This window comes from Corella eumyota, chromosome 1 (genome assembly GCF_963082875.1).
Source record: "Corella eumyota chromosome 1, kaCorEumy4.1, whole genome shotgun sequence".
NCBI lineage: Eukaryota > Metazoa > Chordata > Ascidiacea > Phlebobranchia > Corellidae > Corella > Corella eumyota.
This window is the reverse complement of record NC_137490.1, coordinates 4,162,501-4,176,363: the sequence shown is the minus strand read 5'-3', so window position 1 is coordinate 4,176,363 and position 13,863 is coordinate 4,162,501. Positions and strand designations below refer to the sequence as shown.

The 13,863-nt window shown below is 33.9% G+C and overlaps 2 protein-coding genes and 5 non-coding genes across 7 annotated transcripts; 1 reads left to right on the top strand and 6 right to left on the bottom strand.

Annotated features, from left to right (window-relative positions):
- Positions 1-738: 738 nt before the first annotated feature.
- LOC145764189 (uncharacterized) lies at positions 739-3,275 on the top strand. Its single transcript, XM_082575791.1, has 12 exons — positions 739-853; positions 908-1,046; positions 1,107-1,281; positions 1,360-1,416; positions 1,499-1,647; positions 1,761-1,950; positions 2,076-2,266; positions 2,353-2,523; positions 2,647-2,783; positions 2,869-2,975; positions 3,036-3,172; positions 3,248-3,275. Exons 1-12 carry the CDS (start codon positions 739-741, stop codon positions 3,273-3,275), a joined length of 1,596 nt encoding a protein of 531 aa, XP_082431917.1.
- A 261-nt stretch (positions 3,276-3,536) lies between these two features.
- LOC145746282 (ATP-dependent clpX-like chaperone, mitochondrial) lies at positions 3,537-9,504 on the bottom strand. Its single transcript, XM_082564536.1, has 12 exons — positions 8,899-9,504; positions 8,423-8,803; positions 8,183-8,319; positions 7,390-7,570; positions 6,899-7,090; positions 6,527-6,691; positions 6,060-6,145; positions 5,807-5,971; positions 5,544-5,710; positions 5,299-5,434; positions 4,459-4,572; positions 3,537-4,156 (listed from the first exon to the last, which is right to left on the bottom strand). Exons 1-12 carry the CDS (start codon positions 8,984-8,986, stop codon positions 3,950-3,952), a joined length of 2,019 nt encoding a protein of 672 aa, XP_082420662.1. The 5' UTR covers positions 8,987-9,504; the 3' UTR covers positions 3,537-3,949.
- A 391-nt stretch (positions 9,505-9,895) lies between these two features.
- Trnad-guc (transfer RNA aspartic acid (anticodon GUC)) lies at positions 9,896-9,967 on the bottom strand. The gene has a single exon. It is a non-coding gene; the product is annotated as a tRNA-Asp (tRNA).
- An 821-nt stretch (positions 9,968-10,788) lies between these two features.
- On the bottom strand, positions 10,789-10,860 carry Trnad-guc (transfer RNA aspartic acid (anticodon GUC)). The gene has a single exon. It is a non-coding gene; the product is annotated as a tRNA-Asp (tRNA).
- Positions 10,861-12,273: 1,413 nt separating this feature from the next.
- Positions 12,274-12,345, bottom strand: Trnad-guc (transfer RNA aspartic acid (anticodon GUC)). Its single transcript has one exon. It is a non-coding gene; the product is annotated as a tRNA-Asp (tRNA).
- Positions 12,346-12,872: 527 nt separating this feature from the next.
- On the bottom strand, positions 12,873-12,944 carry Trnad-guc (transfer RNA aspartic acid (anticodon GUC)). Its single transcript has one exon. It is a non-coding gene; the product is annotated as a tRNA-Asp (tRNA).
- Positions 12,945-13,470: 526 nt separating this feature from the next.
- Trnad-guc (transfer RNA aspartic acid (anticodon GUC)) lies at positions 13,471-13,542 on the bottom strand. Its single transcript has one exon. It is a non-coding gene; the product is annotated as a tRNA-Asp (tRNA).
- Between the last annotated feature and the right edge of the window lie 321 nt (positions 13,543-13,863).

Here is a 13,863-nt window from a genome sequence, read left to right as displayed (position 1 = left end):
TTTTTCAACGAATATATATAACCGCCTTTTCCAACACTTCTTAAAATCTAATACCCTTACATATGTTTTTAACAAACTTTTCATACTACGGAAAATCTAGTGACACCGTATTTCCTGTAATGATATTAATAATACGGACAAAAGTAACAAAATGATTACACACAATTACAAAGAATGCGTATGCATCGTAACTGTTATCATTTTAACCTTTTATACTGCTTTGCACGAGCAAGTAGAGGACTGCTGTTAACGTATTTCGAAACCGCAAATGTTTTGGATATCCCTGAATCTGTTTTACTGAGCGTTTTACAAAAGCAGCATTTTAAAATATGCAAAACTTAAATGCAAATACAAACAATAATATTTAAAAAGTTGTTACAACTATGAAAACATAGCGTTGTTTATTTTTTCAAAGTTTATGTTTTAAAGTTTCTAATAAAATGGCATCACGTTAATTTTTTACGTACAGGTTGTTATGCAAATAAGCATGTAAAAAAATACAAAATGTTGTCGTATATGTTATGTTGGTTGCTATAGTTACCTCTATTGCATTATGCATAACATTGTTCACTCATTTGCGTAGCGATGTAATATAAATTATTAAATTATAAAACCATCTGGCAATTCAGTAGATTATTTCAGCTAATTTAAATATGTTGCGCTTTAGTCATAACTTTTACCGGTTAATTTAAGTTAGAATATAAAGATTGTTGACTACTTAATTTTGAAGAATTCAAAATGTTTTCAAAAAAGAAACCGAAAAAGAAAAGTGACCCTCAGCTAGAAAATTTATTAGAACCATTTCAAGAAGTTATTGATGAAGCAATTGACTTAAACTGGGATGATTTAAACGGTACGTATTTCTTAAACAAGTGAAAAAGACTTTATAACCGGTATTCATGTTTAGACGAGGAATTTACTTTAAACAATGTAAATTACGACAAATCTACTGCATCCCAAGCTGTAGCTTTTGTTATAAGAGCTTCTCGACGAGGTGTGGTACCATTATGCGCAGAAGTCGCCGATTTACTGAAGGAAAAAAACAGGCAAGTCGAAAATATACCTCCTATGTTTACCTGTTAGCTCAACTTCTTTAAATAATACAGATTGGAGTCGGTTATTAAACAACAAAGTCAAGAAATTTTGCATTTAATGGATAATCAAGCAGTACCCAGAAGTCCTTTGCCAGTGCCTCCAGAAATGAAAGATTTTTGTTCTCAAACTGTTCAAGACATGGCTGCACAAACGGTTGAAATGATAGACAAAGCTATTCAATCAGAAGTACGTTTACATGATTTAAATAAATAATGTATACTACTATTTTTTTTAGTAAAAGTAAATAGAATATTGTGTGTTTAGACTATTGTACTTAACTGTACTAGAGAACGGCATTTAACTGAAGAAGGAATAAAAGAGGTAAATGAAACTAAAAATTGTAAGCCTCAACAAAAAAATTTGTATTTTCTAGGATGTGTTTTAATTTTTTGTATTTTTTAAGCCCTTGATGCCATCTGATTTAGCTGGGGTAACATTTGCATGTGGAAAACCATTTGTTGTAAACTGTTTGTGTCCAAGTTCTAAAACTCAATCAACACAAAATCCAATTACATTCAGCATCGGTGTTAACACAATGTCATCAAAAGAACGGTAGGTCTTAGTACAAATATGTAAAGTCATTTTTACTAATTTAGCAGATTGAATTCTGCTGCAAAAAGTAAGCTTTTCTCTGTTATGCTACAGTTCCGTATTCAAATTTTCAGAATGGAATCAACATTGGGCTACGAAGGTCATCGAAACCTCGAAACCAAACACAAAAATCTGCAGAACGATTTTAAAGTTTCCAAAGAAAAAACGAAAGAAGTAAATGTGCAGAACAAAGTACTTGTTGACGATTTAAGTGTGGCCAAAAAAGAGATTGTCTCCCTTCAAAAGGTTATCCAAGATATGCAGGTATGATGTATTATTTAATGTTGCCACGTTATTACATTTTGTGTTTTATAAAAAAAAACTTGCTTCAATAAATAAGTTAAATTCGCATGTTAGTAGTAATTCAATTATGTGCTGGTTTACCTCAGAACGAGGAATATCAAAGAATACAAGAGGAAAAAGCCAAAATTGAAGAAACATTTAGCGTTCAAGCGGAACACGACGTTGATGACGTCACTAGTGTGGAAGATGACGTTATCGATAAAACCTCGGGTCTAAGAAAAGTTAAAGAGAATGCCTTTCTACCGGTTGTAGCAACATCGCGACAACAAAGCGCAAGGTCGATAAATATTTCAATTGTTTTTTTAATCTGTTTAGCATTATGACCATTCCATATTAAGTGAACATTTTGTTTTTGTGTCACAGAATGCAATTAAAAACTTTTCCTGGACCAATTTTCGGCTGCAAGTGTTTTATGTGCGAAACTTTCTTTAAAAGTAGTGGTCTGCTTGGATTTGCAAGTAGCCCATATATAACAGATAGCTCTGGTAGAAATCCGGTTTTAAAGGATATTAAAAAGCTGTTATACTTACAAAGGTATAATTTTTTAATTAGAATTATCTAACTCTAATTTATGACCAAATGCAGTTTACTAGGGTAACTTATATTAACATTAATTGAGCTTGGGCCCCACTTAGTTCTCTATAAAATATTTTTCAGCTCTAAGTTGCAAGTTCAACAAAACGACCAAGTTATAATTAAAGGAAATAGTTTGGGATATGTACGCTATGTTGGTCATTTGGATGGACTGGGTTCTACAAGTACAGTTTATATGGGAATTGAATTAGAGACAGCAAGTACGACAACAAGCATTTAAAATAACAACTTAGGAAAACCTAGTACTAATCCGTAGTTTAAACTAATGTAAACTTTGTTTTGTAGCGGGTAGACACGATGGTTATTTCGGAAGTAAACGGTATTTCTATTGCCGACAAGGACATGGTCTTTTCGTTCCTTTGCAAGATCTACTGTGCATTGTCAACAAAAAGGTAAGTAAATTATTTCACGTCCATAAAATAAACTTTTTAAATTTACTTGTATTTTTGAAGCTAACTCTGCCCATGCCACAACGAACACAGCAAAGATTCATTCGATCAGCTTTGCCACAAGTGTCTGACAAAAAAATCAGGAAAAAAACTAGTCGAAGAAGTAGTACTTCGGGCAGTGATAACAGTTCTACTTCAAGGTAATACTTTTACCTCGAGTATAGTAATGGTTTGTTATCAGCAAAATACTTACAACTTTATGTGTTTTTTTATAGCACGACACGTCATCTTAAAACAAGATAAAAATTGTTGCATCAACTGCCCTACCGTCCCCAGCAAAATATATCAAGTTTAACTAGAAACAATGACTATCCAAAGATATAGACATTGGTATAGGCTATATTACACTTTGTCGCAGCCAATGTACTGACCAAAGTTTCCATTTTAAAGTATATCCAATAGGAAATATCATGTAACTTATTCATAACGTTTAACGCCAATACTTCGAAGCAGTTTTTTTAAACGTATGTTGCTTATGTAACCTGTGGACGCTTGCATGTTTTCTAATTTTATTTTTGTCACCGAGAAATTGCTTTAAATACAAGATAAACGAAGAGTTAAAAATCGACATAAATAAGAAGTTTACGAGCTTTTTTTGCAGCGAGATTTTAAGAAATAAAAACCACAATCTGAAAAAATTGGCCTAAGTGATAATAATTCAGGCATAATTTAATGCAAGTCTGTCTTGCCATTAAAAATAAGAAAGAACAGTAGTATAATAATAAATTAATACATGACCAGCACAAAGAAATTAAACCAACGCAACGCACGAAATAGAATGACGAAAGTCACGTGACCTATAGATAACAACATAAATAGGAGGGTTCTTTTGGAGAGGGGAGAGGGGGGTTTAATACGGGCGCCGTAATGCACATAAAAACGTAAATTTTATTTTCTTCGATTTTTTTTTCTGATTTCTATTGTTCTACACCTATCTTAACGGAAGTGACGTCAAAGTCGTCGACGCGCGCGTCTTCTTTCTCGTCCTGTGCAGTGACGTCATTGGCAGCAGGCTCTCTGACGTAATCGGCGTTCTTCTCGCCGCGCACGACTTTGTCGTCGATGCAAACTCCGATGATGTCACTTCCGGGTACGTCATACATCGGGTCGAGTAAGAGTTTTTCCTGTGAATAAAAACAAACTTTTTGTTATTGTTTACGGTTAAAAAAAGACAATTATTTAATCTTTACGTGAGGTTTAAATGCCTGTAAAAATATCTTTAATAAAAATGAACTGTCATAAAATTATTAAAAAAGTTTCACACTGATTTATATCTTATATCCATAATTGTAACATAAGCGTTAATTAATCTAAATTATTCAGACTTAATACGGTTTAAGGTTTTGATATGACGTTAATATATCCTTAATAAGAATACACCATTTGGTACTCCAATCAAGCTGTTTATAATTGTCGTTAATTTTACCATAATTGAACGAAGTCCTCTTGCCCCTGTTTTTCGTTCTAACGCTAGGTCAGCGATTGCTCTTAATGCAGAGGGACTGATTGCTAGATCGGCCTTGTCCATATTAAACAAAGTCTAATAAATATAAAAAAAAATTACAATTTATTGATAAAAAAAATAAATTTTTGTTTGAAGCATATCAAAGTTAATTTTTTACACATAGTTTTACAGCATGTTATTAAAGGGTCACTAAACCCCAAACGCATTGTCAACATTTATGATAATATCGTATGCTCTATGTTTACGAATGTTTAATATTGTAAACCAACTAAATATTTACAGGGTAACATAAGGACAATTAAACTTTAATTAACACTAAATATTCTCTAAAAAAAGGATATTGTGAAAATAAACAACAACAAAAAGCTTAATGTTATTGTTTATGGTGCCTTAATTATTACTAAATTCTGTTACCTACTATTATTAATACATCAAATATTATAATTGTACTGTGACACAATTGTAAATAATGAAGTTATAGAACGTGATAGATAAAACGTCCACAATATTAACTTTAATTTATCTTTAATGACATTTAAGTTAAATACAATAATTAAATAAATATTTTGTGGATTAAATAAATATTTTGAACAAAATTATAAAAGGGGCGTTACTTTATTGTTTAAATAACTACAATAAGTAAATAAAGTAGGTTAACTAACTAAACCTGTTTGTACAAATAATCTTAATAATAAATGCTTAGAACTGAGAAAAACAATACATTTTTATATTAGCCTTATCTCTTTATATCCAGTTTTACCCAAAATTTAAATTCAAAGAAATTGAAAAATTGTAACTTACTTGAAATTGGGGGACGACTGCATTTTTGGGTTCGGTGAGGATCTCGATGAGATGTTCGGTCGTTAAACTATGAAGAGGAACAGTGATTGGGAGTCTTCCAACAAACTCCGGAATCATACCAAACTCAACTAAATCACTGAAAAAAAAAATTAAACATTCTTGTATTTTATATTTTTTTAACAAATAAAGAGAAAAAAACAAAAAAAAATTAAAACTTAATATTTAAAATTATAAAATGCATTCACCTTGCTTCACTTTCTTTTAAAAGTGAATCTCGTTCAATATTTTCCTCAATGGCGGATTTCAATTCCGGATCTTTAAAACCCATTGAAGATATTTTAGCTAATTTAGAATGAGTGGTTGTCTTAATTTCTGTTTTTTTGTCTCCCTTTTTTTGTTTAAACCCTAAAGACTAAAAAAAAAACAAAAAAACTTTTTTATTTAAAAAGGTTAACTCTACAAATTAGTTATTTTAAAGTATTTTTTTAAATATGTCAAAAATATTTACTTTTTCATTTTTTCTTTTTCCTATATATTCATCCAATCCATTAAAAGCCCCAGATGCAATAAATAAAATATTTGTCGTGTCGACTGCAACCGATTCTCCCCTCAACTTTCTAGAATTTCTCTCAGGAACGTTGACAACTGTGCCTTCTAACATTTTAAGTAAACTCTAAAAAATGGAGAAAAAAATTTTTTGTTAAGTTTGAAAATTTTTCTGATCAAAGTATAAAAATATTTATTGTTTAAAAAATGTTTACCTGTTGTACACCTTCCCCGCCAACATCTCTTTGATGAATTCCAGGTACGCTGCTTATCTTATCAACCTCATCAAGAAAAACTATTCCTATAATTCAAAACGCATACTTAATATTATACCAGCAGTGTAGTGTAGTTATGGAAAGCATGGCGTAGTAGTCAGAACACTTGGCTTCACTACATGAAGTCCTGGGGTTGATCCCCACTGCTCTTATGCTTAGGCCCTTAAGTAGGGCACTATAAGCAGTACAAACTCCTGCTGAGCCAGTACTTGCATTAAAGCTGCCTAATAATTAATCAGCAGCATAATTATTAGGCAGTTTTAATGCATAATATCCCAAACTGCCAAAGATCTTCCCACATTGAGGATAAATAAATATAAAAAGTATATTTTTTTCTCATATCTCCTTATTTAAAGCTTCTAAAAAAAGACCAAAAATATTGCTTTATTGTAAATCAATGCAATTACCCTGTTGTGCTTTTTCAACATTCCCGTTAGCATCTTGTAGAAGTTTGGCAATCACTGATTCGATGTCTTCACCTACGTAACCTGCTTGGGTTAAGGTTGTACAATCACAGATTGCAAATGGGACATCAATGCACCGAGCAAGAGTTTGAGCAAGAAGAGTTTTACCTAAAGAGCAAAGACATTGAAGTTATACTTTTGGTTTACTTGTTATTAAGATATGTACAAAAATAAAGCAAATCTTTTGTTTGTTAAAAAAACAATAAAGACAATAAAATTGTTGTCTCTTTTAAGGAATATCAAATTATATAATAATGCTCGTGTTTTAGTCTTTTCAGTGTTGTATTAAAAATAAAAGTTCAACAAAATTTTTACCTGAACCAGTTGGACCCAGCATCAAGATGTTACTCTTCTCTAAAGTGATCGCGTTATCCTCCTCATCCAGATTGCTCTTAGATTTATCTTCTACATCGCCGCTAAAGTAGGCTGGCATGTGAGGTGGAAGATCTTGATATTTTTGGGAGTCGGAAACCGGTGAGTTTGGCATTCCAGCGATATGTAAAACTTCTGTAAAACAAAAACAAATAAAAACTCAACTTTCCTTTATAGCATTTTGAACGGGGTTCAAAATAGACTTGCCCATAAAAGAATAAGGGATAGCCTTCGCTCTGCTGTCATTGTCTAGACTGCTTTACTTATTAATTTTGATTAATTATTTTATTTAGATAAAGATAGATTTAATTTGTAACCTGTTCAGTTAGCTTTGTCATATTAATATTTCTATTTTTGCATACATTATTTAACAAAAAACTGTACTTAAATATTCTATTTTATTTTAAAATGGATTTTGTAAAATAAAGGTTTACCTCGTGATGAGTATATTTGATGAGCTTTTTCCATCTCAGAGGCAGTAGGTGAAGTATTAGTTTGTGGGTTTTGATACGGAATGTTTTTATAAATACGCTTGTAATGATTATAAACTGCAACAGACAGAACTTTTTTTGCATATTCTTGTCCGACGACATATTTTTCCAAATATTCATAAATCTAAAAACATTAAAATAAAAACATGAACGATGTAAAATTGGAAATTATATGCAACTATTATTTATTGGGAAGTTTTATATTATAATAATCACAATGGATAACTATGTAACATAAACATAGTTTATTGTTTACATAGGTAACAGGATTTTTTATAACAACAACAAATACCAAGTAATCTGCCATCTTATGTAAACAATTAGAAGTAATGCTAATGCTGATTTAAGTTTTCTAATTTTTTTGTATATATTTACCAATAAAATATGCATTTAAGGTGTTTAAAATTAATTTTATAATAAAACTCCTTTAAATATCCTGCCCTACAAAAAACATATTTAAACACCTTTTATGTAACAACCGATAACTTTTATAACCTTACAACACTTTTTTAAACCAAAAATAAACAGTGAGCTAGTCAACCTTATGAATAAACAAATTAAAAGATCAATATTACATTTTACTGCCACAGCAAACTTGGGCTTAAAAATTAAAATATATAAACGTCATTTAAAAACCTTATCACATATGTTGCAACAACAGACAATGAACACTAAATAACTAAAATTTACCAAAAAAAAAATTAGATAATTACACTAAATATTTTTAGCACATTACCTTTTTTGGGGCAGGGGGTGGTTTGTGATCCCATTCTGTTTGAGGAGGATCAGCTTGTTTTGCTTCATGACCCTCTGAACTTATCAGAAACAAATTCGAACAATTTTCATTTGAACATTTTAAAAATCTTGAAGATGCTGCAACAAAATAGTAAAGAAAAATGCATTATTAAACCAAAAAAGTTAACAAAAATGGTAAAAGAATGCTTAAGTTTCATAAACAAATGTGAAAAATGCTTACAAACTGTATCTGGTTTAACACATGGACTTCCACAACATGGACAACAAATTGTTGTATCTGTTCCTTTACTTCCCCCCTTCTTTTTATTCCCCGATTTTTTACCACTTATCCCATGTTCACTTCCCTTACTACCACTTCCTTTGTCCATATTTGAAGATAAAATAGTAATATCGTTGTTTTTATTGTCAGTTCCGTCGCTACTGTTTGTACCATCACCATCGTTGTCAGTTGTATAAAAAGCGAGTTGAAAAGTGAATGGTGAGTTTAGGTGGTAAAGTGGTAGCCTGTTGTCGAGAAAATTTTTGTTTTCTAACAATTTTTTCCGAGATTGAACACCACAATGCTTTAAATTGTCGGTTAAGGAATCCTGTATTGTGGAGCCTAAATAAATACACGAAAATAAGAAAGAACTTGGGCAAAAACCAAACAAATCCTATGTTATTTTGTTTACACACTATACTGACGCAAATTTTTACCTGACGCAAAACATCTTGAATGAGATGATAAATAAACTAAGTCTTTAACTCTGTTGTGAAGACGACCACATCTACTTGAAGCTGCCATAATTGTTCTAAACTTGATTGTCTTGATAAAATAAGTCGGTTTTTATATTCGTCTTTGATAAAAACTTTCGTTGCTTATTTCTTCTTTACTTAATAAGTTTATGATATGAAAGTAACTATAAAAGACTGTTCAGTCATTTATATAAGATTTTTTTTCTTTTGTTGAAAACAACTGCAAACTAAGAACAACGTCTGAACGTGAGAATTAAAGTGACCTCTTTTTTTCTTTTGATTAGTTTTGAAAAATTTCACACTTTGCAGCTGTCAGGGCTGTCTTCACAGATTAGAATTTTGGTCTTTTCTTTAGTTTTTGTTCACACAATCGACAAATCTGTTCAAACCTTTAAAATATCCAACCAAGTTAGTGTTTAGAATTGATTTTATGCACGATCAGAAGATGGCAGTTCTCTTCAGGCTTTAGGTGTTTAGAGCTGTTTTACGTGTTTTTATCACTTTTATGCCAATACATATACACCTATCAACTAACAAAAACATAATTTAAACATAACATCCGAAATAGAAGTTTTAAATTCCTGTATAATTCCTACTTTTATAACTCTTTCTTTACATACTAATATCAGGGTAAGTCGATTGTGTTACATCATAAAAGATGCTTTGTTGTGCTGGGGATTTTGATTACTAATTTTAAGCGTTGCCAAATTAAAACAATTCCGTTTTTAGAATAATTAAAAAAAAAAGCGGGGATACTCACCACTATACTAACGAAGTTTTTAAAATTGAAATAAAATAATAAAACAACTTCTCCCCGTTGGGAAATCGAACCCCGGTCTCCCGCGTGACAGGCGGGGATACTTACCACTATACTAACGAGGACACATTTAAAGCTTATTTCATTTAGTATCTAGCCGTATTTTACTTTTTTTTAAATTAAAATATGAATGCAAAATTCCTCCCCGTCGGGGAATCGAACCCCGGTCTCCCGCGTGACAGGCGGGGATACTCACCACTATACTAACGAGGACACAATTAAAGCCTATTTAATTTAGTATCTAGCCGTATTTTACTTTTTTTTAAATTAAAATATGAATGCAAAATTCCTCCCCGTCGGTGAATCGAACCCCGGTCTCCCGCGTGACAGGCGGGGATACTCACCACTATACTAACGAGGACACATTTAAAGAATTTTAATTTAGTATCTAGCCGTATTTTACCCTTTTTTAAAAGTGAAAAAAAATAATAAAAAAACTTCTCTTCGTCGGGGAATCGAACCACGGCTTCGTGCGTGACAGGCGGGGATACCCACCACTATACTAACGAGGACACATTTAAACCTTATTTAATTTAGTATCTGGCCGTATTTTACCCTTTTTTAAAAGAGAAAAAAATTATTAAAAAACTTCTCCCCGTCGGGGAATCGAACCAAGGTCGCCAGCGTGACAGGCGGGGATACTCATCACTATACTAACGAGGACACATTTAAACCTTATTTAATTTAGAGTCAAGCCGTATTTTACTTTTTTTAAATTAAAATATAAATGCAAAAAGTTCTCCCCGTCGGGTAATCGAACCCAGGTCTCCCGCGTGACAGGCGGGATACTCACCACGATACTAACGAGGACACATTTAACGCCTTTTTATTTAGTGTTTAGCCGTATTTTACTTTTTTTTTAATTAAAATATAAATGCAAAAACCTCTCCACGTCGGGGAATCGAACCCCGGTCTCCCGCGTGACAGGCGGGGATACTCACCACTATACTAACGAGGACACAATTAAAGCCGATTTAATTTAGTATCTAGCCGTATTTTACTTTTTTTTAAATTAAAATATGAATGCAAAATTCCTCCCCGTCGGGGAATCGAACCCCGGTCTCCCGCGTGACAGGCGGGGATACTCACCACTATACTAACGAGGACACATTTAACGAATTTTAATTTAGTATCTAGCCGTATTTTACCCTTTTTTAAAAGTGAAAAAAAATAATAAAAAAACTTCTCCTCGTCGGGGAATCGAACCCCGGCTTCGTGCGTGACAGGCGGGGATACCCACCACTATACTAACAAGGACACATTTAACGAATTTTAATTTAGTGTCAAGCCGTATTTTACTTTTTTTTTAATTAAAATATGAATGCAAAATTTCTCCCCGTCGGGGAATCGAACCTCGGTCTCCCGCGTGACAGGCGGGGATACCCACCACTATACTAACGAGGACACATTTATAGCTTATTTAATTTATTGTCAAGCCATATTTTACTTTTTTTTAAATTAAAATATAAATGCAATAAGTTCTCCCCGTCGGGGAATCGAACCCAAGTCTCCCGCGTGACAGGCGGGGATATTCACCACTATACTAACTAGGACACATTTAACGCCTATTAATTTAGTGTCTAGCCGTATTTTACTTTTTTTTTAATTAAAATATAAATGCAAAAACCTCTCCCCGTCGGGGAAACGAACCCCGGTCTCTCGCGTGACAGGCGGGGATACTCACCACTATACTAACGAGGACACATTTAACGCCTATTAATTTAGTGTCTAGCCGTATTTTACTTTTTTTTTAATTAAAATATCAATGCGAAATTCCTTCCCGTCGGGGAATCGAACCCCGGTCTCCCGCGTGACAGGCGGGGATACTCACCACTATACTAAAGAGGACACATTTATAGCTTATTTAATTTATTGTCAAGCCATATTTTACTTTTTTTTAAATTAAAATATAAATTCAAAAAGTTCTACCCGTCGGGGAATCGAACCCAGGTCTCCCGCGCGACAGGCGGCGATATTCACCACTATACTAACGAGGACACATTTAACGCCTATTAATTTAGTGTCTAGCCGTATTTTACTTTTTTTTTAATTAAAATATAAATGCTAAAACCTCTCCCCGTCGGGGGAAACGAACCCCGGTCTCTCGCGTGACAGGCGGGGATACTCACCACTATACTAACGAGGACACATTTAACGCCTATTAATTTAGTGTCTAGCCGTATTTTACTTTTTTTTAATTAAAATATGAATTCGAAATTCCTTCCCGTCGGGAAATCGAACCCCGGTCTCCTGCGTGACAGGCGGGGATACTCACCACTATACTAACAAGGACACATTTAAAGCTTATCTGATTTAGTATCTAGCCGTATTTTACCTTTTTTAAAAGTGAAATAAAATAATAAAAAAATTTCATCCCGTCGGGGAATCGAACCCCGGTCTCCCGCGTGACAGGCGGGGATACTCACCACTATACTAACGAGGACACATTTAAACCCTATTTAATTTAGTATCTAGCCGTATTTTACTTTTTTTTTAATTAAAATATGAATGCGAAATTCCTCCCCGTCGGGGAATCGAACCCCGGTCTCCCGCGTGACAGGCGGGGATACTCACCACTATACTAACGAGGACACATTTAACGCCTTTTAATTTAGTGTTTAGCCGTATTTTACTTTTTTTTTAGTTAAAATATAAATGCAAATGCAAAAACCTCTCCCCGTCGGGGAAACGAACCCCGGTCTCCCGCGTGACAGGCGGGGATACTCACCACTATACTAACGAGGACACATTTAACGCCTATTAATTTAGTGTCTAGCCGTATTTTACTTTTTTTTAATTAAAATATGAATGCGAAATTCCTTCCCGTCGGGGAATCGAACCCCGGTCTCCCGCGTGACAGGCGGGGATACTCACCACTATACTAACAAGGACACATTTAAAGCTTATCTGATTTAGTATCTAGCCGTATTTTACCTTTTTTAAAAGTGAAATAAAATAATAAAAAAACTTCATCCCGTCGGGGAATCGAACCCCGGTCTCCCGCGTGACAGGCGGGGATACTCACCACTATACTAACGAGGACACATTTAAACCCTATTTAATTTAGTATCTAGCCGTATTTTACTTTTTTTTTAATTAAAATATGAATGCGAAATTCCTCCCCGTCGGGGAATCGAACCCCGGTCTCCCGCGTGACAGGCGGGGATACTCACCACTATACTAACGAGGACACATTTAACGCCTTTTAATTTAGTGTTTAGCCGTATTTTACTTTTTTTTTAGTTAAAATATAAATGCAAATGCAAAAACCTCTCCCCGTCGGGGAAACGAACCCCGGTCTCCCGCGTGACAGGCGGGGATACTCACCACTATACTAACGAGGACACATTTAACGCCTATTAATTTAGTGTCTAGCCGTATTTTACTTTTTTTTTAATTAAAATATGAATGCGAAATTCCTCCCCGTCGGGGAATCGAAACCCGGTCTCCCGCGTGACAGGCGGGGATACTCACCACTATACTAACGAGGACACATTTAAAACTTATTTAATTCAGTATCTAGCCGTATTTTACCCTTTTTTATAGTTAAAATATGAATGCAAAATACCTCCCCGTCGGGGAAACGAACCCCGGTCTCCCGCGTGACAGGCGGGGATACTCACCACTATACTAACGAGGACACATTTAAACCCTATTTAATTTAGTATCTAGCCGTATTTTACTTTTTTTTTAATTAAAATATGAATGCGAAATTCCTTCCCGTCGGGGAATCGAACCCCGGTCTCCCGCGTGACAGGCGGGGATACTCACCACTATACTAACGAGGACACATTTAACGCCTTTTAATTTAGTGTTTAGCCGTATTTTATTTTTTTTTTTAGTTAAAATATAAATGCAAATGCAAAAACCTCTCCCCGTCGGGGAAACGAACCCCGGTCTCCCGCGTGACAGGCGGGGATACTCACCACTATACTAACGAGGACACATTTAACGCCTATTAATTTAGTGTCTAGCCGTATTTTACTTTTTTTTTAATTAAAATATGAATGCGAAATTCCTCCCCGTCGGGGAATCGAACCCCGGTCTCCCCCGTGACAGGTGGGGATACTCACCACTATACTAACGAGGACACATTTAAAACTTATTTA